Genomic DNA, 27,330 nt, shown 5'->3' with positions numbered 1-27,330 from the left:
GCATTGTTTAAGTCCAATACCCTTTCTCAAATAGAATATTTTCACAAATTGTAAAGAGAACTAAAGATTTTAGTCAGAGTTAGTAGGATTTTTTTTTCAGTGCCTGCACTTTTGCTGATTGCCTCTGTCAAATGTGTAGTATAATATTTGAGAAAAGAATTGGATCTTAACTATACCATAAACACAAGTGTAAATAATTATGGCTATGCTGAAAAAGATTTGGGAATGGTAGTAAGTTAACTTGAGTAATTGATTTGAACCAAACTAGGTGGAGGTAGTCCAGGAAAACATTTATTGTAAATGGTACATTATTTGTACTTGTTTGGTTAATTGCATTTGATTTCTATGAGTTACCAAATCATTCAAGCACATTGTTTATATTATTAGATATGCGTTTAGATTATATGAGTATTATATGGCTTTAGTGACTATTACTATTTTCTCAGTTCCTGTTTTTCTTCTTTATGTCAGTTATAAACCATAAACCAGCTGTTTATATGTGCCTTTCTTTCAAGTACCCAGGACTTCTAATATCCATAGTAATTGATTCTAAAGAGAATGTGGGGGTGGGTTTTTGTTTGTAAAAATTTCCAGTTGGTTTTGATTAATGCTCATCCCCTGCCTCTTACTTTGTAGGAAACCACGGGTGTAATGTGTGGTATTAATACCTGTACCAATGACTCTTACAGGTGGAACAATCCAAAGTTTTAATCAAAGAAGGTGGTGTTCAGTTGCTGCTCACAATAGTTGATACCCCAGGATTTGGAGATGCAGTGGATAATAGTAATTGGTAAGAAGGATTATCATCACTGCTTACACTGCGTTTGGGGTATGGGTGGTTAGAGTTTTTCTGCTTAAGATTTTTAAACTTCTCATTTTAACAAAAGTTATTGAACTTTTAAGTGCTATGACTTGAGTTCTTTTACTAACTTGGCCACTTGAAAATGTTGCTTATTTTTTCTGAACTGATTTCTATAAAATAGAGATAATACCTATCAAAGAATTATTTTGGAGGCAAATTCCAAAACAACATAGAAACAAGAATTCTCATTATTATAAGGAAGCTAAAACTTTTCATTTTCTACTATAATTTTATCCACTTGCTGTATATATTATTTTCTGTCACATCCTAATTTAAACCTGATTTTAAATATTCAGCTTTTCCAAGTCATAAGTTTAGAAAACATTCATGACATTCTATTTGGAAATAATACCTTAGTATCTTCTAAACAATATTTAAATTTTTCTTTGAGTACCACATTGTTTTTGAAGTAAATTTCTCTGTCAGCTCTTAAAACACCTAAATAATCATGGACTACTACATCAAAAACTAATGATGTTCTGTATGGTGACTAACATAACATAAAAACAACAACAACAACAACACTGAAATAAGTTCGTCGTGAGGTTTTTGTATTATTTAATCTTTCCATTTGAAATCTGAAACTCTGTACTTACCAATGCAGATAATACGATAATTTTGTTGAGCTTTGGACTCTATATAATTAATTTTCTTTGATTTGGAAAGTTTAGAAATAATGAATCAAGATTTATTCAGTGTGATTAATATTTGTTTTTTAATCAGTATATGTAGAATAATTTGAGATATTTTCCAGTGGTTTGATTGGTTTTGCCTATTTAAAAATAATGATTACTCCACTTTAACAGTCATCAATTGTACATTCATATGTAAATTGAAACTTAATTTTTTTATTTGTCTGGTTTCTCTAGCTGGCAGCCTGTTATTGACTACATTGATAGTAAATTTGAGGACTACCTAAATGCAGAATCTCGAGTGAACAGACGTCAGATGCCTGATAACAGGGTGCAGTGTTGTTTATATTTCATTGCTCCTTCAGGACATGGGTCAGTACCTTGATACTTCTGGTAACTTGCTGTTGCTTATTATTATTGAACTTCGGGTACATATTTTAGTAATCTAGATCTCTGTGGAGCACATTTAACTACACGAGTGGTGAAATCCCAAATTCTATATAAAAATGAAAAAATTATAAAAAACACTTTTTAAGTCCTAGATAAGCTAATAGTAATTTTACTTCTTAGTTTATACATAAGACTTTTTTACCTGCTTCACTATAATATAGAAAGTGTTTCCATCATGGTTTAATGTCTCAGTGTGGCTAGTTTAGCTTCTTTTTGACCTCTTGCCACAAATTGAACTACCAAATAATGAGAAACAGCTATAACAGCTTAGACATATTCTAAGAAACTCCAAAGATGTTTTTACTGTGAGTCTGATAGAGAAGATTACCAGAAAAGTTAAGTACCTAAGTTCTTATGTGCCATTTATTTCTTCACTAAATTTCTTTGGCTCTGTTTCACCTTAGCTATCACAATCATATTATTTAAGTTTCATATTATCTGTGCTAACTGTCTACTTACTAGGAGTTTAAATGTAAGTATCTAGACATTCATATGAACTGATTATTTTTTTTTTGTTAGTATGGCCAGTCTCTATTCCTTTTTTTATTGTCTATACTTCCTCTGTCATTTGAGTAGGTACATGTGTCACTGTCAACTGCAGATACTTGTATTTACTCTTCTTCAGTCTTTTTCTTTGGGTAGATGACTGCATAATTCAGCTACCTGATGAGTAGAGCTGCGATCTCTCCACCAAAAGGAACGAGAATATTATGTAACATCAGACTAAATAGCATTACGCCACCGTAGATTACTGTAGTATAAACCAGTTCCTTCCTAACAGTACCTTTCTCTTCTGTTTTCTGCTGCTTTCTCCACCATTTTCCTAGATAAACTAATGCCCATCATCATTATTATGGTTGAGCAAAAAGTCTTAATTATATAGTTTACCATTTTTGCACTGTCAGATTATGGTGGTGCAAGTATTTCTTCTTTTATTTCTAATATTCTTCTGTAGTGCTCTAAGAAGTTTACATATTTAATGTGCAAGATTGACTCATCTACTTAAAAGGCTCAAAAAAAACAACTCAAAAACAAGACACTGTACATGGCCTTTTATGAGTACCTGCTAGCTTCTTCCTGAATTTATATACTATTTTTTTTTTTTTTTTATCATTTTATGTTAACTTGTTAGGGCTTTTCTTGGAAGCCAACGGAATAAAATCTTAACTGCACTTTAGTCAATAGAAATTTGACGGTTTTTATCCAGTTTTATTATTTTAGATCTTTTGGACTCTCTCCAGTATTTAGTAATTCTCATGAAATCACATTCCTTCCATCCCTAGGGGAAAGTATATTCCTTAAAATTGCATGGGAAATAAGATTTAAAAAAAAATTTTTTTTAATGATTCAAACAGTGTGTGGTAGCTTTGGGCCATTTCTTATTTGTAATGAGAGACAGGGGTTCAAAATTTTTATTTTCTGAAAACATGCTTTTGAATAGTTTCTCATCTTAACTACTTTGAGGCATGGAACAAAGTTTTGCCCATTGGTATGTGTTACTGTGGATTAAGTGAAAGAATAAAACATTGAATTTATGTAGAGAGTTCCTGATCTCCTGTTCACTATAGACTGAAATTCTAGGCAGTCTAATAATAGTTGAATCAGGGCCTTTCTATCTTATCTGGGTAGTACCTAGATTCCCTTTTATGAGGGGTCCTGTTTTGGAGTAATTATAAATTGGTTCAACATTGTATTTTCAGTGTCCCCCCACCTCAGCCCACCCAGTGTCATCTGTAAACACAGGACTGATTTATGACTTCAGGAATTGTTGCTTCATTTTCTGTTCAGTGCTTGGTAATTTAAGTTATTAAATTAAAAACTGACTTGGAACTTGAGTTTTAAAATGGTATACTTACCCTTTTGAATATTGATTGCCATTTAAAAAAATCAGTGTCATTCAGTGAGTTTTGTATAGAAGATTTTTTTCCTTAGAAATATGTGTATGTGTATATATTATAAATATTTGTCATTTGCCCTGTAGTCATTTTATTTTGCTGTAGGCTTTGAGGTTAAATAGTCTTTTCCCTCTAATGTGGGTTTATCTTCTAGAAATTCTATAAAGGACTTTCCATTGTTTAAAACTAAATTTCTTGGAAAAGATGACCTGAAATAAAACTATAAATGGACAGAGGAAAAATTTCAACCAGAATGTAATCTACATGTGAACTAAATGTTTTCTGCTGTTGACATTTTGTAAGCTTCTGAAATTTGTATTCTAATTTAAAAGGGCAGAAGGGTTATATTGGGGCTTTTATAAAGGTTTTATCCTTTTTTCCCCCTAAAGTTTAATTTTTAAACTGATTTAAATGTTCTTCGGCCTTGTTTCATATTTAAGAAGTTGACTTTACCCATTTCTTTGTCATGGTTATTTTTTAGTATCTTTCTCTTTTAAAGTTGAGATAACAAATATTCAGCAAGTCCTGTTTTACTTTTAAGTGTAAAACCTTGTTAACTTTGATTTTAATTTTAATATTTTATATTAAATGATCTTAAGATGTCTAAAAATATTAGACTGAGTTCTTTTCTGTTACTGGTTTAATGAGGTGGTATTGGGGGTAACTTAAATTTATTGTGAGTATAATCTGGAAAGTGAACTACAAAAATTTACAAATCTGAAATTGACCGGGTCATGGCTTTTATATTTAATGTTGTATGTAATGACTGATGAAAAAAAGCAAAACCTAAATTGTTCAAAGTTGGGTAGGTTCTTTCACTTAGCACTTATGAAGTAAGGGTGCTGTTTATAGATAATACAGTGTTATTCCAGTGACAGTCTCTTTTCTGTGGTGTTCCTTATTCTCTGAATGCCAATAACACATTTCAAAGGATTCAGGATAAGGAGAATTAGAATAGGAGGTAGGTATCTTCTCCATACCTGCCTTCCTACTCCATATCCCTATCTTTCTGCCAGTCAGCATCACTACCACTAAGAGATAGAGTATTATTTATTATTTGTTAGTAAAAAGGAATACCTCTTTAGTCTCTGGGTCCCTGACCTCCCATTTACTTACATATATGTATGTGTGAGTATATACAGATATATCCACATACACAATGTGTTTATTTAACTGTAGTACTCTAAAAGGACTCTTTATTTTATTTTAGTAAAATTCATCATGAGAGTAGATCTTTATTCCAGTTGTTTTTAAGGTTTGTAAATTAAAGAATACCAGTTTAGAATGGTATTTCTATGCAAAATACTCCTTCACTTACTTTTGTGGAATATTAATTTTTAGCCTATACTACATTCTAGATGTGAAGAATTTCTTTGGTTTTCATTTAGAGTTATTCAAGAACATAAGAAAAATCACAGCAGCTTACTTTTTTAGTCAACAAGTATTTGGGAACTTCAGGTGTTGACACTATAATAGCTGTTGGAGATACAGATGAATGAGACAAAGACTTTGCTCTTAAGGATCTGCCAGTGAGAAGATAGGGAAAACAAATACACAATATATGGCAAATTAAGTGTTGTGACCTCTTAGAAGATGCCTAGTGTTAGGTTGGGGAAAGATTCCCAGAGGAAATGAGAATTTAAACCAAGTTCTAAAGGACCAATAGGAATTAGGCAAGCCAAGTAGAAGGGGAATGGGAATGGAGCATGTTTTAGGTAGAGGCAGTAGCCCATGACCTGTCAAAGTATGGTGCTTTCAGGGAATCATGAGAGGTTCAAAAAGGCTGGAACATTATAAGTAGGAGATAGCAGAAGATGGTAAAGGATGCTAACAGATGAAGACAGCCAGAAAGGCTATGTCTTCACAGGCCTTGTAGGCCCCACTAGCCAAGGAATCTGGCCTTTGGTAAGGTTTTCAGTCAGGAAAATGACTCACTCAGATTTGGATTTTAGAAAGACCTTTCTGACTGCAGTGTGTACGGTTTGGAGGGAAACTGGGTGCATTCTAGTAATTGTCCGTATCAAAGGTCTCAGTGGCCTGAACCAAAGTAATACATTTATTTGTTCAGCAGGTTTTGGGAAATCTTTGGGAGTGAGAATCAGTGGAGGAAGGAACCCTGAGTTTCAGCCTTGAGTAACTGGGTGGATTGTAGTACCATCCTCAAAAATAGCACAGAAGAGGAAGGAAAATTTGGGGTTCAGATGAGCTTTTGATTTTGAGGAGCTAAAATTGGATGTCTAAGTAATATTTGCACTGGGTAAACATGACTCTCCAACATAAGAATGAGATCTGGGCAGGATGTGAAGGAAGATTTGAGACTCATAGAGGATGATAGAAGTCATTGTGGTCAATGATAAGCATACAAAATTAGAGTAGAGAGAAAAGACTGCCTAGTCTAGAGCACTCTGAGGAAGGTAACTCTTAAGGGACTAACTTACAGAGAAGATCCTTAGATGTACCCTAAGGGAAGAGCAGCTTATGAGAGAGTAATGTCAAATGCTGCATAATGAGTAAATGCAAGAAGTAATGGTAAACACCACAATATCTGTGAGTTATTGATGTTAATTATATTAGCAGCATGACATTATTTGGTGACCTTCTTGAAAGTGTAACAATAAAGTGAAGGCAGCAGCCAGATTGTAATGGGTGAAATTGATGGTGAAGAACAGTCTCTTTTGAGCCTTTTATCTGAGACATAAAGATGGCAGCAAGGACAGAATGTGGGGTTCAAAGAGGACTCTTATTTTTTATTTAAAGACAAAACAGAGATTTCCCAAATTTTGAGTAGTAAGTATAGAGGCTATTCTAGGAAAGCCTGTTAGGAGATTTTCTGGTTTTTCTAATTCCTCTTTAGGGCCCAAATCCTATGATCAGGGTGTTCAGGGGCTGGAGTCAAAGCCTTCTTAGACATTCCAGTGCTTGTTGAGGTCCTGTTCTACCTAACTGTTGCTGACCCAGTACATCTTCAGAGAGTGGTTCTGATAAGTAATTAAAGTAGTTCCAGTGTGTTTAATTTAGCACTGGGGTTGTGAATGATCTATTCCCCCAAATTAATCAATTGTATTAAATATTGTATATTTCAGACTTAAACCATTGGATATTGAGTTTATGAAGCGTTTGCATGAAAAAGTGAATATCATTCCACTTATTGCCAAAGCAGACACACTTACTCCAGAGGAGTGCCAACAGTTTAAAAAACAGGTGAGAAAAGGAACTTGAATTCTTTGGTTTCTTATACCACTCATGTAATTTGCAGCTTTTGTATTTTCAGTTTAATGTGTTACAATGTATTTCTCTTGCTACTTTACTGTATGGTCATTTGTACTGTATTAAAAATAACTCTTGAAAATAATCTGCCTTAGTTTTCTTCTCAGAGCTCTTATCCGTTACCAATAGTGCCGTTATCCTTTGTCAATTTAAATAAGACTCTTAGAAGTTACTGTTACAACCTCCTCCACCAATCCTCTCCACACCCTTTAGAATTATATTTAATTTGAGAGAGAGAGAGATGTGTGCTTGTGCATATGTGGGGGTGGGAGAAGGGGCAGAGGGAGGAGCAGAGGGTCAAGCAGACTCCACGTTGAGCGGGGAGCACAAGGGGCTTGATCCCAGGGTGCGTATGAAAATTATCTGGAGAAGTTTTTTAGAATGAGTTATTGGGGGCACCTGGGTATCAGCTGGTTGAGTGCCCAACTCTTGATTGTGACCCAGGCCATGATCTCAGGGTTATTGTGACCCAGGCCATGATCTCAGGGTCATAAGATGGTGTTCTGGGTCAGGCTCTGCATTGGTCGTGGAACCTGCTTAGGATTTCCAACACCCCAGTCCTCCCCCGCCGCCGTCCAGCTCACTTCCTCGCTCTGTCTCTCTAGAAAAAAAAATATATATAAAGAGAGAGAAAATCAGTTTGGAACTGTATCCTTACCAATAAGTTTTGTAGATTAAGGTGAGGAATTGGCATTTTTAATATACAGCCTCTGACTAAGAACCACTGCTCTTAGATCAAGCTGCTAGTGTTTCTTTTTTTTCTCCTAGTCATATATTTGACGCTTCATCATTTATTATGTTTTTCTCTTTATAGATACATATCCCAGTTGTAAAAGATGTGTGGTCCTGTTTTTCTCTGTGGCAGTTTCACCTTTACCTACTTTGTTTAGGGCCCCTTAATGCTGCAGGGGCCCCCTGCAGTGATGGTTGTGCTGAAATACCTGTATAGGCAAGGACCTAGTTCTGGGTATATTGGCCGTTGGTTTATTGTGAGTTTGAGTAGGGTAGGTAGTTGAACATTATTTGGGTGTCTCTGTTCTCTTTAGAATTTGGAGCGATTTGGAATTAGTCTGAAGTAGTTCATTTCTATGTTACTAATTAGTAGCCTTTTTTGCCCCCCCTGCATTTTCCTTATTAGCTCTGGAGCTTCTTAATCTCCAGGACATGTTTTTTCTCTTTGTGTTCTTGCCTGATCTTGTATCTGTTACTCCTTGATATGTGTGTGTGTGTGTGTGTGTGTGTGTGTGTGTACACAAATGGACATGCAAGGATATTTTCTGATCAGCATGCCGATTTTTCTTCTGGAGCCAGTGCTGTACTTAGTTTCACTTACATTTGCCAAATTTTACTAAAAATTTAGGTGAGTTGAAGCTATGTTGATTGAGTTGAATAAAACAGTTGGTGAGAGTTCTATTTAGAGAAAGAAGGTCAGTCATTGTAAATAAATAATGTAAAACCATTATAGTAGAAATCAACTGGAGAAAGCTGTTTCTGGAATCTTACATCATTTTTAGAACTCTTTTGGTATTATAACCATATAACTTCAATACTTCTGAAATAATCAGATTTTGGAAATAGTATTTATATATCAGCTTCATAGCTAAAAAAAAGATTAGCATAGTTCTTTGCTTTTAGATTACAGTTTTGCATCACTGAAAAATAGTAAAGGAATTAGAGCTAAGGAATCAGGAATTTAAGGAGAATATAATACAAATAAAGCTAATCTACTAAGTATGTGTGGTGTTCTTTTACTAATAACTTCCTCTTTCATTTTAGATAATGAAAGAAATCCAAGAACATAAAATTAAAATATATGAATTTCCAGAGACAGATGATGAAGAAGAAAATAAGCTTGTTAAAAAGATAAAGGTAGGTTTATTCCCATATATACACTAAAATGTTTTAGGGCCTTAAAACCACTGAAATATCCACAGAAAAGATTAAAAAAATCAGTTGTTTTAAGTAGTTGGCTTACAAAATGAATTAGGGAGATTATTCACTATTGAATTCAACTTTGCAATTAACTTTGTTGATTGGCTGTTATATGTAATAAGAGGTGTAGAATAGAGAGATAAATAGCATAATCTCTGTTTTATAATCTCTGTCTTTGATTTTCAATTAACTGGTTTTATATTATGTAATTTTTCTCTTTAAAAAAATGGGTAATGAGAAGGGAGAGGATTTGTTCCTAAGTACTACTATGCACAATCTTTAAGAGCCAGACAAAAATATGTTTTGTTTTGTCTGTGTATCAAAAAAAGCCAAAACTGGTACCAACACAATTTTCCGTTTTTTAATTTATAGTCATTCCTAAGTACTTTGAACCTAAAAATGATCTGTTAATTAATGGCGTTATCTAAGCAAATAATTATTTTGGAATAATGAAATACATATATCTGACCAATGAAGAATTTCTATGGTTTTATAAAATAGTTACATATTTTATATATTCTTAAATATTTCTGGAAGCTACAAGAATTTTGAAAGATCGTACTCTGAGTTAGTCTGGATGTACACAAATCCACTCCGCCAGAGCTAGAGTTCCATAGATAAAGTTGTAGTACATATAATCCCTGCTTCCAGGATTGTTGGGGTTGGTTTGTGATCAGATAGGCAGGCTAGTCACAAGCCTCATGTTTTCCCTCTAACTGCCAATGTGTTTTTTACCCTTTCTAACTTTTCAATATGGGACAGTTTCTTTTGGAGATGATTTTTTAAACAGCTACTTTGATAAGTGGAGTGAGTGTATATGCCTTAGTATTCTTAAAATTTCAAAGAAAATACAATTTTATTCATTGTTTACATTGATGAGAATACCATGTGATGACAATTTTAATAATAAATAGTAATTGTGAATGGCCTATTAAAAGTAAATACATAAACTGTCAGGGTAATTTTTATTTTGGTAATGTGTTGAGTCATGTTAACTTCTTTATTCTTGAATTTGTGAGGACTACAGAGATATATTTGAACTTTGTTTTATAGGACCGTTTACCTCTCGCTGTGGTAGGTAGTAATACTATCATTGAAGTTAATGGCAAAAGGGTCAGAGGAAGGCAGTATCCTTGGGGTGTTGCTGAAGGTAAGGTTTTCTTCAATGAATGGCTTTCTGTAAGATCTCACAAAAGTGATCAAAAGTTTGTATTTCACATTGATATATTCTGGATTTCCAGATAGTTCTGAATTCCTTTTCATTTAGCCTCATATGCTCATAAGTACATTCCAGTTTCTCACAGTTTGTGTTCTACTAAGTCAGGCAAGTTAGTATGTGTTAAATCCCAATTGTAATACTTTCCAAGTCACTTGTCAGTATGCTCTGTCCCATCATTAAATATACTCATGTTTTCTTGTTTGAAAACATACTTACAATGCAGAAACGCTTTACCTGGGGCCCAAAGGTTGCTGCCAAGGGATCTAATAAATCTTCTGAAATTGAAAATAATTTTTGGAGAAAAGGACTGTCATTTTTATCTGAGTCTCAGATGGGTCTGGGACCCTAAAGAATGAGAACAACTTTCATTTTAAACCAAATCACAACATTCATGATATCCTTTCTTTGGGATAAAAGTCATCTTTTCTTGGCGTTACATCTTTATAGTAAAAAAAAAATTCAGTGTTAAGAGATACTCTACTAATTTTTAAGGCGTTTTAAATACCAGTAAAATCTTAGTTCATAGCACCAAACCTCAGAAATCTTCTTGGCAATAGACACTTTTCCCAAATTTGTGTTTATTGTATTGGTGTGACCTAATATTTAATCTTCTGTGTTACAGTAACTTGGAACCAAGATTGAGTCATAATTGTTTTATCTACTTGTTGTTATTAGTTTGAAAAATTCTGTAATTTTTAGCAGATTGTTCCAAGTTATATTCCTTATCAGCAGTTTTCCCTATCAGTGAGTGACTGTACTCATTCCCAGCTCTCTGTCATCCTCTGGTAACCTTCAGTTGCTGAGCTGAGCCTTTAGAACTTTTATATTCCTTGAAAATAGGGGCTGATAGAATTGCTTTGTTTGTTTAGTTTTAGTAGCCCCCCCCCCACCAGAATGTTCTTACCAGTGATTCATTTTTTAAAAATAAAGAACCTTAAAGTTCTTGACTTATGGCTTTATTTTGGCCACCTTAAGAAGGCTTTTCTAAAGTGATTCTCCCTCACCATAACACTAAGCTTTAATTAATTAATTATTAATTAATTTAAGATTTTATTTGTTTATTTGACAGACAGAGATCACAAGTAGGCAGAGAGGCAAGCAGAGAGAGAGAGAGAGGAGGAAGCAGGCTCCCTGCTGAGCAGAGAGCCCGATGTGGGGCTCGATCCCAGGACCCTGAGATCATGACCTGAGCTGTAGGCAGAGGCTTTAACCCACTGAGCCACTCAGGCGCCCACTAAGCTTTTAAAATACATTTTATGGAGCACCTGGGTGGCTCAGTGGTTAAACGTCTGCCTTTGGCACAGGTCATGATCCCAGGTCCTGGGAACGAGCCCCACACTGGGCTCCCTGCTTAGTGGAGAGCCTTCTTCTCCCTCTCCCTCTGCTGCTCCTCCTGCTTATGCTCACTCCCTCTCTTGTCGTCTCTGTCAAATAAATAAAAAAATCTTTAAAAAGATATATTTTATTGTGGAATAAATACAGTCTCTTAGAAGTGAATATACAGTCTCCCCTTTAAGAATTTCAAGATTGTTTCTGATGAGCTCATTTATTAGGTTTGTATATTTTATCATTGAGGATTACACTACAATAAATAATATTATAGTACCCTTGTTTGGCATGCCCTTCAGTTAAGTACTATGTTATAGTGTTTAAACTATAATGAAAAGTTTTGATCTAATGAAAAGTTAATGAAATTTTGCATATTCTCTCATTGTTACTCCTACAATATTCTGAGAAATTTCCTTTGAAAAGACTTGGCTTAGTAGAACTAATGTATGTGTTTTGTATTTTTATATAGTTGAAAATGGTGAACATTGTGATTTTACAATTCTAAGAAATATGTTGATAAGGTAAGTTTGAGCAATGATGAAAACAAGTGTTTTTCTTTCTGAAAATAAAGTTAGAATTAGATTTACTTTTTGACTTCTATAAATATAGCTACTTGAAATTGATACCTTCATTCTAACACTAAGTAAACATTGCTTGGAGATAACTTGAATTATTTTGCAAAGGTTTTAAAGTTGTCAGCAAAAATACAAAATAAGGTGTGTTATTGCTAGAGATGTATGGGAAAATGGGTCTGTTTATTGTTAATAGTAAAAGATAAGGAAAGGAAGAGGCTTTTGCTCTTTCATGTGAAAAATTTAGGAAAACTGTGGAAGGGAAGGCTAGGTTTTGAGTCAAAAGCTAGACTTTGAATGTTAAAAGGTACACAGCCTTGGAGCTGGCAAGAGGGGCAATTTTGTTACTGGAACGCAGTGACCAAAACTGATCTTCCTCTTGGGTGAGAAAACATTACTCCTAAATTGTACCTTGTGCAGCTGATGAAAGAGAAGGAAAGCTTGTGAGATGTGAGACTAGGACATTAAGCTAATCCTGATTAGAGGACTGGTACTTGAATTAAAAAAGAAACCGCAAAGAGGAAACCAGAGACATTAGTGGGCAAGAAACAGAAAGGGCATCAAAATGAACTTTAGTGTTTTCATGTTGAGATAAATTCCTTCTTCTTGCCACCTCATAGCCCTTTCCCCATTTCCCTCCACCCCCATCTTGCTTGCTTCTCCAGGCCTCCACCACATATTCCCTTCAGCCTCCAGTTTCTCAATACACAGGAGTATCTTTATCTGTGTGGAAGTAGTAACATGCCTATTGATGATATTTGGAAGTTATGGAACAGTAAGGTTATTCTTACAAGTGAGGGGGTGAATTTAAGTGAGTCAAACTGCTACCTCAAGAGGTATACTAAATATCAGAGTAAATGTTGAAATCAAAGAGATTGCCCTGTTACTAGTCTTTCTTAAAGAAGCTTATAACCAGGTATTTTTGGTAGGAAGTAGATGATAGGCTTGATTCAGCAATTGGGGTTTCCAGGCCTCACACAGTGAGAGAACGGATGCAGATGAAAGGGAGGTCATCTGTCTCAGCTTTGAGAATATAGCATTTCATTTTCTATTATGAACTGTTCCCTTTCTCTTCCATTCTTAAGATGTGACTTCAAAAGAACTCATAATTGCGTACAACAATATATATGTAGGGGATGTTTTATGAATATTACTTGTCAGTGTATTCTCTCTCATACTGTTCTTTTCCTCAATTTTAAATCCCCCGTGCAGCTTGCCCAGTGCTTGATACAGTGGTATTCTATAACTTTGTCTTGCATATTTTTTAAATATGCTGCAACCAATAATTGCCTGCATAGCTAAAATACTGTAGAAGGGAAGGCTAGTTATTGAGCCAGAAGCGAGACTTTGAACATTTGAAGGTGCATAGCCTGGCAGCTTGTGAGTAGGACTCATTAGTATAAAAGGAGTACAGAGCAAATGGACCATTCTTGCAGAAGATTAAGCATAGGAAAGCTGCAAGACAGTCGTGCATGTATGAAAATACAAAAAATTCTGAAGTTACATAATAGAAAACAGATATGTGCTATGAAATGAATACTTAGATGTATTAAAAGAATTCAGAGTAAGTGGTATATTTCATGGAGTGAGTCATAAAGGATTCATAGAAAAGATGTCAACCTAGATTAGGATAAATACAGTCATTCAGTGATGATTGTGAGATTGGGAGTGGTCGTGTTTAATATTTTTATTAATGAGTAGGATGAAGACTTTGCTTTCAACTCCTTAAGGTAGATGTTTAGATGATTTTACTTAATGAGAAATTTATTTGTTCAATTTGCTGCAGCACATTTGTTTTTCTTTCCTAAAGCATAAATGTTCACTTATGCTAGGGGTTTTACTTTGCTTCTTCTCACAAGTTTTCATTTATAATTCTTACATTTAAGTGTGTAAAACATTCTTGAAGAGTATTATAGTCTGAAAAGGAAAAGCTTGGGGCACCTAGGTGTCTCAGTTGGGCATCTGCCTTTGGCTCAGGTCATGATCCCAGGATCTTGGGAGTTATCCCCACATTGGGCTCCCTGCTCAGGGGAGGGCTCCCTGCTCAGGGGAGGGCTCCCTGCTCAGGGGAGGGCTCCCTCTCCCTTTTCCCTGTCTCCCACTTTCTGTCTCTCACTCTCTCACAGATAAATAAATAAAGCCTTAAAAGAATATGAAAAGGTTAAGAATATTTTATCACTTTTTCTTGTAAGTTTGGAGTTGAGGTAAGAAAGATATGTATTGAATGTAGCTCATGTCTTTTAAAGCACCTAGTACATATTTAATAAATCCTGAAAGGAAGGAAATAGCAACACCAGTATTCCAGATGTCTATAAATTCTAAGTAATTGAAATCTTGCAGATTACAGTTAGGAATAGTGGTTGCTTCTGTGAAAGACCCAAATTCAAAGAAGTGTCATTTTGCTCATTAAGAGAACCAGCTGTTGTAGACAAACCAAAGAAGACAATGGAAAGGAAGAAAACTTGACACAGATATTTTCAAGGTGTGGTGATGGACAGTGTAGAAATCAAATAGAGAAAGAAAACAAAAGGAGAGAAGAGAGGGCTATGATATCAGCAGGGGAACATGGAAGAGACGAATAAGTTCCTGAAACTGGAGAAAACTATTGGTAATTACTGATTTTAAGAATGGAGGACTGAGGGGTGCCTGGATGGGTCAGTGGGTTAGGCCTCTTCCTTCGGCTCAGGTTATGATCTCAGGGTCCTGGGATTGAGCCCCGCATTGGGCTCTCTGCTCGGCAGGAAGCCTGCTTCCTCCTCTCTCTGCCTACTTGTGATCTCTGTCAAATAAATAAATAAAATCTTAAAGAAAAAAAAAAGAGTGGAGGACTTAGTCAAATCTTAAAAAAATAAAGTGAAGCATGTTAAATAAGTGAAAATAGAGCAAAAAAATTTGAAGTAGGTAATTATAAAGGGTATTTTAGTGAAAGGAAAAAAATCTTTCATTGTCTGAAATGTTAGATGGCATTAACAAAAGTTGCTTAAACAATGAGTAAGTCCACTTTATTTTTATTTCATGCATCTTGTATTTCAGCTATTAAATGCTCCACCTCAGGTCCTTTAGTGATTTTTCAGTGATTCATTGTTGAGGTAATCTATATGTAAAATTACAAAATACTTAATTTATACTTATACAGTTATTGTTTTTATTCTCTACTTAGAGAAGGTGGTAACAGTAACTTATTCCAGAAAATAAAATATTTATCTTACCTCAAGTTTAATACTTCATTACTGGTTAAGGACCCATTTTTTTTTTTAAGATTTTTTCTTTTTTAAATTTATTTATTTGACAGGGCATAAGTAGGCAGAGCATCAGGCAAAGGGAGAGGGAGAAGCACACTGAGCAGAGAGCCCGATGAGGGGCTCAATCCCAGGATCCTGGGATCATGACTTGAGTTGATAATGGTAGATGCTTAACCAGCTGAACCACCCCGGTGCCCCTTAAGGGCCTATTATGTGCTATCTGTATCAAGAGTACAAGAAGTGATGGCAAAAATGCTTCTTATAAAAGGGAGCTTACAGTAAAACTTAAGAGGTTTTATGACCCTAACCCCAAAAATGGCTGACAACCAAGGAGAAAATTGTCACGGATTAGAGTGACTTGATTTCAAGGCTGGAAAGAGAGCTTTCAAAGTAATGGCACTCTTAAGTTTGAAGAATCAGTGACAAATTAGCATGAGCTATTCAGTCTCAGCCAGTTGGATATGCTAGGAATAAGGAGCTGCCTGACTTGACTGAAGTGGAAAGAAATAGTGGCCATGGAGAAGATAAATTCATCAAGGAACAGAGCATAAATGAACATGAGACTTGTTGGAAACCCCGGACTTAAAGTACTCCATCGGATGAGTCAACTATCAGAGAACTGCTTGAAATTGTCTATTAATAGGAGATAGAGTAATTGAAAATCACATTCTGTTCACAAAGGGAAAGTAATAGTAAATGTTTTCTGGATATCAGAGAGAGTAAAAACACAGCACACCTCAGGGCTCCTGGGTGGCTCAGTCAGGTAAGTGTCCGTCTGACTCCAGTTTAGCTCAGGTCTTAATCTCAGGGTCATGAGTTCAAGCCCTGTGCTGGGCTCCACACTGAGCATGAAGCCTACTTTTAAATAAACGAACAAACAGGCAAACAAAAAGAAAAAGTACACTTTTTTGTTCGTTTTCTGTAAGGGAGGTGGAGGATGGTGGAGGCAGGCATGGATGATATGAGAAAAGGGAGAATCAGACAATACAGAGTACTGCCCCTCCAGGTGTGTCCTTTCCCTGATTTGGTAAAGGATATCATAGAGCAGCTCAGCGTGTCTTTAGCTTCTAGAATCTTCAGGGAATGAGAAAATTGTCTCATGTTTCATGTTATTTATTTCATATATGTGTTGATTTTATATATGATAGAAATACATGAGTAAAATTCATTTCACTGAACAGTTTAAAGAAACAGATTTACTTTAAATTATTTTCCTCAGTTTGAATTCAACTTGTTATGTAATCTAAAGTGTTCCTATGTGTTACCTTAGTTAAAAACTCAAATAATAATAAAGACAACCAGTTTTAAGAGTTTCGGCAAGAGCTAATCTCCTTTCTCTAGTAAAATAAATATATACTATGTACTATAAAAACTTTTCTGAGGAAATGCCATCCTTTAGTAACTGCTTTGAGAAGATTTAGAACTCTTAAACTCTCATTTGGAACCTGACTGTCCATTGGTTTCAAGTTTAGCGTGTTGTATCTTGCTCCGACTTGAGCGTAAATGAAGACAGGAATTCTCTTCCTTAAGAATAGTCTTTTGCTTGTTTTAAGTCTAGAATTTTTGTTTTGATAAAGTTTTGAATTAAATCAAAGCTTTTTTCATAGAAGCAAACTGTTCATATGTTATTTATTTATGACAGAACACACATGCAGGACTTGAAAGATGTCACTAATAATGTCCACTATGAGAACTACCGGAGCAGAAAACTGGCAGCTGTGACTTATAATGGAGTTGATAATAACAAGAATAAAGGGCAGCTTACCAAGTAAGTATACATTATGTCCTCCAGAAAAGGTATCATTTATGTAGTAATCGTATTGTTTCATCTTCATCAAATTCTTCTTGGCTACTCAATAGAAAATTGGGACAATATTCTTTATGCACAATAGCTAAAATTTATTATTGTTAAGCTTTGTTTTGGCAGTTTTATATTTTACTGTTTGTCACAGTAAAGTGTTTTATTACCTTGTTCCTTAGGTGAAAGAGCCGTGAATTCTCTTCTGGTCATTTGCCATCATGTTTGTACACCACACATTTAATAGATCCCCAATTAGAAATCAAATGGCTCCTTTTGCAAATACATTTTTAAAGTTTTTATTTTATTTCCAATTAGTTAACATACAGTGTTATATTCATGTCAGATGTCCAATACAGTGATTCAACAATCGCATGCATCACCTGGTGTTATCATGAAAAGTGCACTCCTTAATCCCCATCACCTATTTCACCCAACCCCCCACTCACCTCTCCTCTGGTAAACTATCAGTTTGTTTCTGTAGTTTAGAGTTTGTTGCTTGGTTTATCTCTCTCAATCTCTCTTTTATTGTCTTTTTCCCTTTGCTCATTTGTTTTGTTTCTTAAGTTCTGCATATGAGTGACATCATGAAGTATTTGTCTTTCTCTAACTGACTGACTTTGCTTAGCATTAAATCCTCTAGCTCCATCTCTACTGTTGCAAATGGCAAAATTCCATTCTTTTTTATGACTGAATAATATACCCCTAAATATATTTTTTATCCATTCATTTGTATGTATTACAATGGACATGGATGTCCATCTATGGATGGACACTTGGGCTGCTTCAATATCTTGGCTGTTGTAGATAATGCTGGTATAAATGTAGGGGTGCAAGTACACTTTTTTTTTTTTTTTAAGGGAAGAGAACAGTTACAACCTAGATCTCTTAACCCATTTTACTTTTAAGATGAACATTCTATACTCTCTTTAAGGAGACTAAATACAGAGCTTTTACCTTTTATTATGTCTGTTTTGAATAAACCATTTTAGTAGCAGAGTTTTCAGTAACATTGTATAGAAACAAGGGACAGGACCAAACAAAAGCAATATTTAGGTGACTGTAGTCTTGGTTACCTTTTCCATTCCTATTCTGTATTTCTAGGGAGTAAATTAGCTTGAGTTTAGATTTCTTCTCTTGGTTGTTAAGGTAGGGTGAGTGACTGACAAGTGTGTAGCTTTACCCTCCTAAGCTAGTATATATATCAAGCTATGGTGGTTTATGGTAGGGTAGGAAAATGAGATGTGTGAGGAGGGCTGTGAGTAGGCCTGTATAATTCTTGATAACAGTACCTGTGCTCCATTTTTCCTTTATTAGGGACTGTTAAAGATCATAAGCGTTATGCAGACCATTTTAACAATGTGTGTACATTTGTAGCCAGATGTTATCTACTATTAGAGGATAATCCTGAAGGATCCTCTGTACAAATAATGAAGAGGGCAAGTTTTGTAAAGTAGCAGTATAGTACCGTGTTTTATAGTGGTCAGCATTCCTTATAATGGAAAAGAAGAGTGTTCCTTTTTTCTTTTTCAGTTATGTCTCCACAATGGCTCAGATTCCAGAAGAAAGCAAACAAAGCATTAAGAGGGACTAGCAGTCACAAACAGTTCTCTTTTAAAATTGATCTTAGATCTAATTCTATGTTTATTTCCTTCTATATTTTTCTAATGATATTGGAGTCATAGACTCTTTGAATTAGATTTCTTCTCATACTGTTACTTAACTTTGAATTTCTCCATATGTTATTAACATGCTTATATTTGAGGAACTTTACTGATCAATTCCTAAGTTTTCTGGTTTCAATGATCTGCAAGAGATTGTGACTTTGTAGATGTGGGATGGACCTGAGAGCTTGCATTTTTAATAAGCACCCTGTATGGTTTTGATACAGGTGATTCGTCAGTGTATGCTTTGCAAAATGCTTACTTTTACGAATTTGTTACTGCTGTTTTAAAAACTTATTTGGTTAATATTTCAACAATGTGTTTATATTTAAAATACAAGATTCTATTTGAAGTAAGGTCAGTGCATGAGTAAAGGACTTTTATCTGTTTCTTTTTAGCAAAATTTATATCAGGCAACTTTATTTAGCACAAAAACATAAGGATCCATCATAGTAAATATTGTTCATAATTTCCTAATCCATTTTTTTTTAAAGATTTTATTTATTTATTTGACAGGCAGAGATCACAAGTAGGCAGAGAGGCAGGCAGAGAGAGAGAGGAGGAAGCAGGCTCCCTGCTGAGCAGAGAGCCCAATGCGGGGCTCGATCCCAGGAGCCTGGGATCATGACCTGAGCCGAAGGCAGAGGCTTAACCCACTGAGCCACCCAGGCGCCCCTCCTAATCCATTTTAAATGCATTTCACTAGCTTACGGACTTTTTAACTGTTTAGAAGAAAAACATGGGTGGTTAAAGCCACCAGTAATTTTTATATGTGAAAAGGAAATGTGTACTGTCAGTTCCTATTATTCATTAAATGTGTGCAGTTAATGTTTGATTATTTCCTTCTACACATTTTTTCATGTCCTACAAATAATTATTTGTTTCCATATTTCAAATATAAGGCTTTTAAAATAGTGCTATTGCGGTATTTCTGTTACTGGATTCAGAGAAAAATAGTAAACCATACAGTATTGTTAAAAATTCTTTTGAATAGGGCGCCTGGATGGCTCAGTGGGTTAAGCCTCTGCCTTTGGCTCAGGTCATGATCCCAGGGTCCTGGGATCGAGCCCCACGTCAGGCTCTCTGCTCGGCAGGGAGCCTGCTTCCTCCTCTCTCTCTGCCTGCCTCTCTGCCTACTTGTGATCTTTCTCCCTCTGTCAAGTAAATAAATAAAATCTTAAAAAAAAAAAATTCTTTTGAATAAATAGAATTCCAGTGTGGTTTACTTGAGTTAAACTATATAACCCAGGTAGAAATGTAAAAAATAGACTACTATTGGAAATGTGTTTCTTAATGAGATGAATCATGTTCAGACTTTGTCTATGAAAATGTTTATACTGCTAAAAAGCAAATTGCTCTAGGAGTTAGTATATTATTTTGTGTTAATAGTAAGTAGAAAAGTATCTTTAAAGATTGAACCAAATGGAGAATGGCATGATTAGAATAGATATTGATATGATTTATTACATTAGCTTTTTACTACTTTATTGAATAACTCGCTGAATCTGGAAGAAGTCACTTGGAAGTTTTATCTGTTGGTTGTATCTTATATTATCTTGAAAATGTTAGCAATTTCATAAAGCATTTCAGCTGAATTTTTTGTTGTTTAAATCAGTATCAACAACTTAAGGTGCTTTAGCTGCTGTTAAAGTGTTATAAGCTAAGGATTCATCCCTGAGTAACTGAAAAGAATGGCAATTATTTAAATATGTGATAAAAATAAATGTGAGTTTAGGCTTCTTAGTGATATTCTAGTTGTATTGCTCTCAAGGGACTCTTCCCTCCATAGCAATGTGTCCTTTGATAATTTTGACACAGACAGGTTGAGGTTGTTGGGGGGGTTGGAATGGAAGAGGCAGGGTCATTAAACAAAAACTGCCACTTGTCCAGCCACCTCCCTCTACTATGAATCTGAGCTCAGAACATCCCTGCATGGACCCAAATACTGCATTTCTAATATCACAGGTAGCCCTTAATAGAAGCATGTTTAATATTGGGAGATACAGACACACTGTAGGATTATATTATAGTACTTTGATTAATCACTGAAGGAGACTGCTCTCCTGTCACCTGGAGGTTTTCACACCTTCAGATACACCTGGCACAGTGCATCTCAGATAAGGGCTGGTTAGGAGGGGGTAGGTCTTCCTTCTGTAAAGTGAGAAATGGGCTATCTGTAACTTGGAAATTTTCAGGCAGATCACTTTAGGCAAGACTTTGTATGGAAGTTGAGGATCTGGAAATTGAGTCTCTTAAAATTGCACAGACTTAAGTAACTCTTGGAATACTTGATATAAATAGAGACCTCAGTTTGAAGACCACTGACCTAGACAATCTCTGGTCCTTAAAAAAAGAAAGGTGGTCATTTTATCACTTTGTGTAGTCTCTAAATAGCATCTGCAGGCAATTTGAGGAAGAAATAAAATTGATCATAAGGTCATTTATCTACTGATTGCTAGTGGACCTGTTTTTTAAATTGTCCTCATCTAATATTTACACATATACAAATCCTTTAAAAATTTAGTTTTATTAATCTTTGTATGGCTGTTTATACTCTACAAAGTGTTAATCACAATTAAGCACTAGGTAGTAAACTAGGTCAATGAATCTTTTTATTTTTTTTAAAGATTTTATTTATTTATTAGAGAGATTGAGAGAATGAATGGCAGGGGAAAAGGGAGAAGCAGACTCCCCACAGAGCAGGGAACCTGATGCAGGAGTTGATCCCAGCACTCTGAGATCATGGCCTGAGCTGAAGGCAGACACTTAACCAACTGAGCCACCCAGTCACTCCATTAATGAATCTTATATTTAATTTTCTGAGGCAGTTTTGGACGGACTGTAGAATAAACTGAATAGTGGGTAAAGATACTTGGTTTGTATATCTGAAAATGTGCCTTTCTGTTAGGTTAGTGGTCCTAGAATGATTTTATTGTGGCAGGACGCTAAAACAAGATTTAGACATCACATTGTACATCTTAAATTTATACAGTATTATATATCAGTTATATCTCAGTAAAGCTGGAAAGAAACCAAGGAGCAGATTTGGTAAAAATCTGGAAAGTAGCTGAGTTTCTCTCATCAAATACTAATTTGCCTCAAGGCCAAATCTGGAAGATGGCATTTTTCTAGCAGCTATTCAGGTACTGTCTGTATCTGGCAAAGAAAATATCAAGTCACCAATTTAAATACTTGTTAAATCTTCAGGGAGTGTGTATCTTGTTCATCCCTGACTAGAGAGTATGGAGGGTGGTAGGCAATTGGAAGTAAAGAAAGGGAGGTGAAGTTCCAGGTCAAAGAAGATTCAGCAAGGGATTGTAAAGGAAAAGGAAGAAGAATTAGCAATATCCAGATGGTAGATCTCTTAAAGGAAGGTGACCCTCCAATAAGGGGAAGGTAAACTTACTATTATTTATTTATTTATTTAGTATTGGTTATGATAAACTTGCTTCTTCAAGTTCTTCCTTCCTTGGTCTTCTTTTGTATTTTTTACTTAAAATCACATTTGATTGGCGACTCTTTTATGAACTGTTGTCTATCATTGGCACCAGTTATGACAGTTGGTGTCTTGTTCCAAGTTGGGCATACCCTGTTACCTCTTTCCCATATGTTATTTTTCTGTTTTGTATAGTTTACTCCATTTGTAAGCTTGGGGAAACTTTTGTGGATAACAGATTCCTAGAAATGACTGAAAATACAGGTTTCCAAAAGCTGATTCTCTGCACTCTTTTGGTACAATACAGTTTTCATTGAAAGAGAAATAAAGACAATTTTCTGAAATTTTCCGAAGTTTTTTCAAAAAATTATATTTATTCAATTGTATCTTTTACTGTTTGTTAAAGTGTCCTTTCATGAAAATATAATGAGTATTGTTTTATGTTTGGCTCTAATGCTTTCACTTGGCAAAATGAAGTGTTGGTATTTTTTCCCAAAATTTCGGAAATTTTTATTGCTCTTTGAAATCTAAGTGAAATTCCTTTGAAAATTTTTGTATGAAAGTTGCTACATGTCTGTGTACATAGTGGCCTTACTAACCATTGGAGAAAAAGTATGTGAATGTGTTTGTTTAATGTGTTCTTCAGGAAAGACCACACATAATCTAAGTGAAATGTGGTTGTCTTCTGTTATACTCAAAATGTGGGTTGTATAACACAACCGCTGTTAGAACCTTACTAGGTCAACCTTGTGTGGTCCTTATTGTGATTTTGCTGTTTTTCACATGAAAGGGTGAGTCATCTGGTGGCTTTCAAGAACTATAACCCTTTAAAGTGATCCCTAGAAGGAGTCACATTAAATCTTTGTGAATTTAGCGAGATATGCAGGTTATGTTATACCTTTCTGTTTCTTTTTATTTTTTTACCAGGCCTTTTCATTTCTTTGGCAGAGTTGTTTTAAATTTCTCAGAGAAATTTAAGTGTATAAGCTTTAGCCTATCTATGTGTGTAAAGAAGTTTCCATTAAAAAGCAGTTAGGCTATAATATAATTAAATGCTTTTTGCAGCCGTCTAGTAAAAAGTTTTATTTGGAAAAAAATGTTTAATTGATGAAAAAAATGACCCTTCTTTGTGTTTTCTACATTGTAAGCATAAATTTGTATTACAGTTTTTTAAATAACACTTTAATAAAGATGACTAGAAATGAGGGGCTAATTTAAAAATTAAAGGGATTTGAAAGATGTTTACTGGTGAGAGGCTTCAAAAAATCCATTTTAAACATATATATATATGACTATCTTTTTTAAACACTGGAATATCATTTCATTTGGTCAGGAGTCAAATATTTTTTTTAATTTTTTTTTAAAGATTTTATTTATTTACTTGACAGAGAGAGATCACAAGTAGACAGAGAGACAGGCAGAGAGACAGAGAGGGAAGCAGGCTCCCTGCTGAGCAGAGAGCCCGATGCAGGACTCGATCCCAGAACCCTGGGATCATGACCTGAGCCGAAGGCAGCGGCTTAACCCACTGAGCCACCCAGGCGCCCCAGGAGTCAAATATTTTGACAAGGCTGAACAACTTAAAGTATCTCAATATGAAATTCTGCAAAATTTTTTTGAAAGTACACATATTTAAATAGGTCTAGAAATCTGAGCAGGCTGTCAGAAGATAATTGCACAGCATTTTATTTTCATAATGATTTGGTATAGTAATTACTAATAGAATTTTGGGAAAGAAATTAATTAGCTTTAATAAATTTTGCCATACTCAGTGGGTTAAAGCCTCTGTCTTCGGCTTAGGTCATGATCCCAGGGTCCTGGGATCGAGCCCTGCATAGGGCTCTCTGCTCAGCAGGGAGCCTGCTTCCTCCTCTCTCTCTGCCTGCCTCTCTGCCTACTTGTGATCTCTGTCTGTCAGATGAATAAATAAAATCTTAAATAAATAAATAAATAAATTTTGCCATAAACAATATTTTAGGGCACAGACCTTAATTACTCAATTGTAAAATCTCTGAATTTGCCTTTAATTATTGCTTTTAGTGTGGATTACTGTAAGTGTTCTAAGTCTCTCTTTTATGTTCTCTTAGATATGACACAGTTGAAGGCATGTAAGTCTTTGTTTCCCAAAGACTTACTCAGGTTTATGATGTAGAGATTTTTAATATTTAAATTTTGAATTTAAAACCAAATTTCAAAACATAGCCTATTGTCTGGAGTCTTCTATTTTCTTGGAGTTCTTTAAATAAAAATCAAGATGACAGTGTTTACTTTTGGTTAGTTGGTGCCCTTTTCATGTGCAAATTATATGATAAATTCTTTATATTTAAATGATTGCCTCCTCCTTCCAAGGATAAAATTAAATAAACATTTTATAGAGTATTATAAGTAAGAATATAAAATTTTAAGATCACTCTGAAATTCTCTTTTATTTAATATATTTACAGTTTTGAGCTGTGTTTTCAAATTGCAACAATATTATTGGATAATCTCTTTTGCTTAAACATACATACTCAATTAACACTGTCAACTGAAAAAATAGTTATTAGATTATTTCTTTTCTAGAGTTTAAAATGTTTTGAGGGGTGGGAGAAGTAAGGTTTATAAAAGACTCTTTAAAAGTCTAACAAAAGCTTTGGACCTTCTCACCAGAAAAATGCTTGCATGGACACACAGATTTGGTATGTCATTTCAGGGGATTCATTCAGAGTTCTGCCAAAGAGATTGGAAGCCCCTATATTAAAAACATCTGCCATAAAGATGAGAACTATGTTATGAGGAAGGCCCCTAACTTTTAATGAAATAATGATGTTTATATTTAAAAGTTTATTTTAGTTGACCTCACTTTTTGAATGCAGATTTTTGTTTTAAGTTAATATTTGGTTTAGTTTCATTTTCAGAACCTCTGATTAATTGCTTAATTGTTAAAATATACTGCAGGTTTGTAAGTTTACTTTTGGTGAAGAAATATCCTTTAGTTAACATTTTATTCAAATTTACACTAATTGCAAAAACAGATCTTGATCACAGCAGTGATCTTTGTCCTCCCTTTTTGCTAAGAAAAATCAGTAGCCAATGTTCTGTCCTGTTGCTCTTATTTAATATATCCCATCTGGCTCTCTAGTCCTCCTCCTTGATACAGAAGAAGCGTGCTGTAAAAATACTTAGCTACAATAAAGAAAAAAAAGAATACTCAGCCTCATTAGGAGAGAAGTCTACCATAATCAAAGTATGTCACCTCAGAATTAAAGTGACTAACCTTAGAAGTTATAGGTGAAATCCAAGGCCTGATTTTGTTTTTGTTTGTAAGCCACGATTTAATTTCTTAAAGTGCTTTACTGAGATAAAATTCACCAATTTAAAATGTGCAATTCAGTGGTCCCATCAGTGGTCAAAGCCTGTTGATGTGAAGGCAAAATAAACATGTTTATCAACAAAGTCAGAAGAGGGCATGTCTCTTTTAAGTTGTCTTAGGTGTTGAATAGTTTTCAAAGATCCTCAGGGAGCACAGGTTTCTTTCCTCCGTGGGACTATAGTGAATTACTGATACTTTGGCATTCACTTTTGTCTCTTTAAGTATACTAGCCTTAAGATAAAACTCATTTGGAATATTTTTCAACATGAAAATTTTGATCGAAATTGTACAGAGATTTCAGGGCACCTGGGTGGCTCTGTTGTTAAGTGTCTGCCTTCAGCTGAGGTCATGATCCCCGGGTCCTGGGATGGAGCCCCACATTGGGCTCCCTACTAAGTGGGAAGCCTGCTTCTCCCTCTCCCACTCCCCCTGCTTTTGTTCCCTCTCTTGCTGTGTCTCTATCAAATAAATAAAATAAAATAAAATAAAATAAAATAAAATAAAATAAAATAAAATAAAATAAAATAAACAGAAACAAAATTGTGCAGAGATTTGAGCCTGTGGACTTTAATGTCAGTAGAGTGAAATACTTCATTTAACTATGTTTATGTCTGTTTTCCAGCATTTCAGAAATAATTATCAGCATATTTGTTTGCTTCTGATTCTCTCTCTTATATATCATCTGTGTATGTGTTTTATCACCAAATATCTTTTTAAAATAAAACAAAAAGGACAATGAAATATTTGAGTTAGGTGGAATGAATTTCATGAGCAGTGAAATTACTGTAAATGGCCTGGAAATTCTGCATACCTAAATGAAAAACTTTCTAGGGATTGATTGGTAGGTAGTATTTCCAACATGGTAATTCAGATACTAAAATAAGTTTGATAATGAATCTTGGAACACTGAAAAAATAAAATAAATAAAAATAAGTTTGAATTAGTGTTAATTAACTTATAATAGTGATGTCAGTAGTTGTTACAAAAGAGATTATAACACTTAGAAATTTATAGAGCTAAAAATAGTCTACATGTATTAACTTAATTAGCTTGGTTCCTTTTTTCATATTAAAATTTTCATATTAAAATTTTGTTTAAAGTGCAAAATTAAATGATTTTCTTCTTATTTTCCATTTTGTGAGTATAATTTGGAAACGGTTCCTTTCCATTTTCCTTCTAAAGTTTATTTTATGTCATCTCTAGATTTGATACGCACTAGGTTAGGAGCAACATTCTGCTAATAGCTTTTTTTTTTTTTTTTTTTGAAGATTTTATTTATTTATTTGACAGAGATCACAGGTAGGCAGAGAGGCAGGCAGAGAGAGAGGAAGTGAAGCAGGCTTCCTGCTGAGCAGAGAGCCTGATGTGGGGCTAGATCCCAGGACCCTGGGACCACGACCTGAGCCGAAAGCAGAGGCTTTAACCCACTGAGCCACCCAGGCACCCCAACAGTTTGTTTTTATATCCATTTTCATAGTAATTATTTGTTAGAGATCCAGGTTTAAATATAAAACTTTATGGAAGGAAATTCTAGATTATAAGTATTTATAAATTGTAAAGCTTCTAAAGAATTTTTAATGCATTTATATATAAAACTTCAAATCTGTGTTCTATGTCATTTAAGATGGTGTTAGAATAATTGAAAAATTATTTTAAAACTTACTTTCAAAAATCAGAATT

The 27,330-nt window shown here is 34.7% G+C and overlaps 1 protein-coding gene and 1 long non-coding RNA gene across 7 annotated transcripts in view; both read left to right on the top strand.

The window, feature by feature from the left end:
• SEPTIN7 (septin 7) overlaps positions 1-27,330 on the top strand; it is a 115,641-nt gene that overhangs the window by 81,331 nt on the left and 6,980 nt on the right. For all 6 annotated transcript variants that reach the window (XM_032871701.1, XM_032871667.1, XM_032871676.1 and 3 more), the window contains 7 exons: positions 690-790; positions 1,732-1,866; positions 6,923-7,040; positions 8,883-8,975; positions 10,092-10,188; positions 12,056-12,107; positions 17,043-17,168. In XM_032871701.1, the coding sequence (XP_032727592.1) occupies positions 690-790; positions 1,732-1,866; positions 6,923-7,040; positions 8,883-8,975; positions 10,092-10,188; positions 12,056-12,107; positions 17,043-17,168 (722 nt within the window). The remainder of the gene's footprint in view (positions 1-689; positions 791-1,731; positions 1,867-6,922; positions 7,041-8,882; positions 8,976-10,091; positions 10,189-12,055; positions 12,108-17,042; positions 17,169-27,330) is intronic.
• LOC116875894 lies at positions 18,679-25,966 on the top strand. Its single transcript, XR_004384285.1, has 3 exons — positions 18,679-19,163; positions 20,998-21,000; positions 25,952-25,966. It is a non-coding gene; the product is annotated as an uncharacterized LOC116875894 (long non-coding RNA).

The sequence above is a fragment of the Lontra canadensis genome, unplaced genomic scaffold (assembly GCF_010015895.1).
Source record: "Lontra canadensis isolate GAN:19392208 unplaced genomic scaffold, GSC_riverotter_1.0 scaffold2, whole genome shotgun sequence".
Taxonomy (NCBI): domain Eukaryota; kingdom Metazoa; phylum Chordata; class Mammalia; order Carnivora; family Mustelidae; genus Lontra; species Lontra canadensis.
Note: the sequence above shows the minus strand (reverse complement) of the source record. Positions and strands in the feature narration are given on the sequence as shown.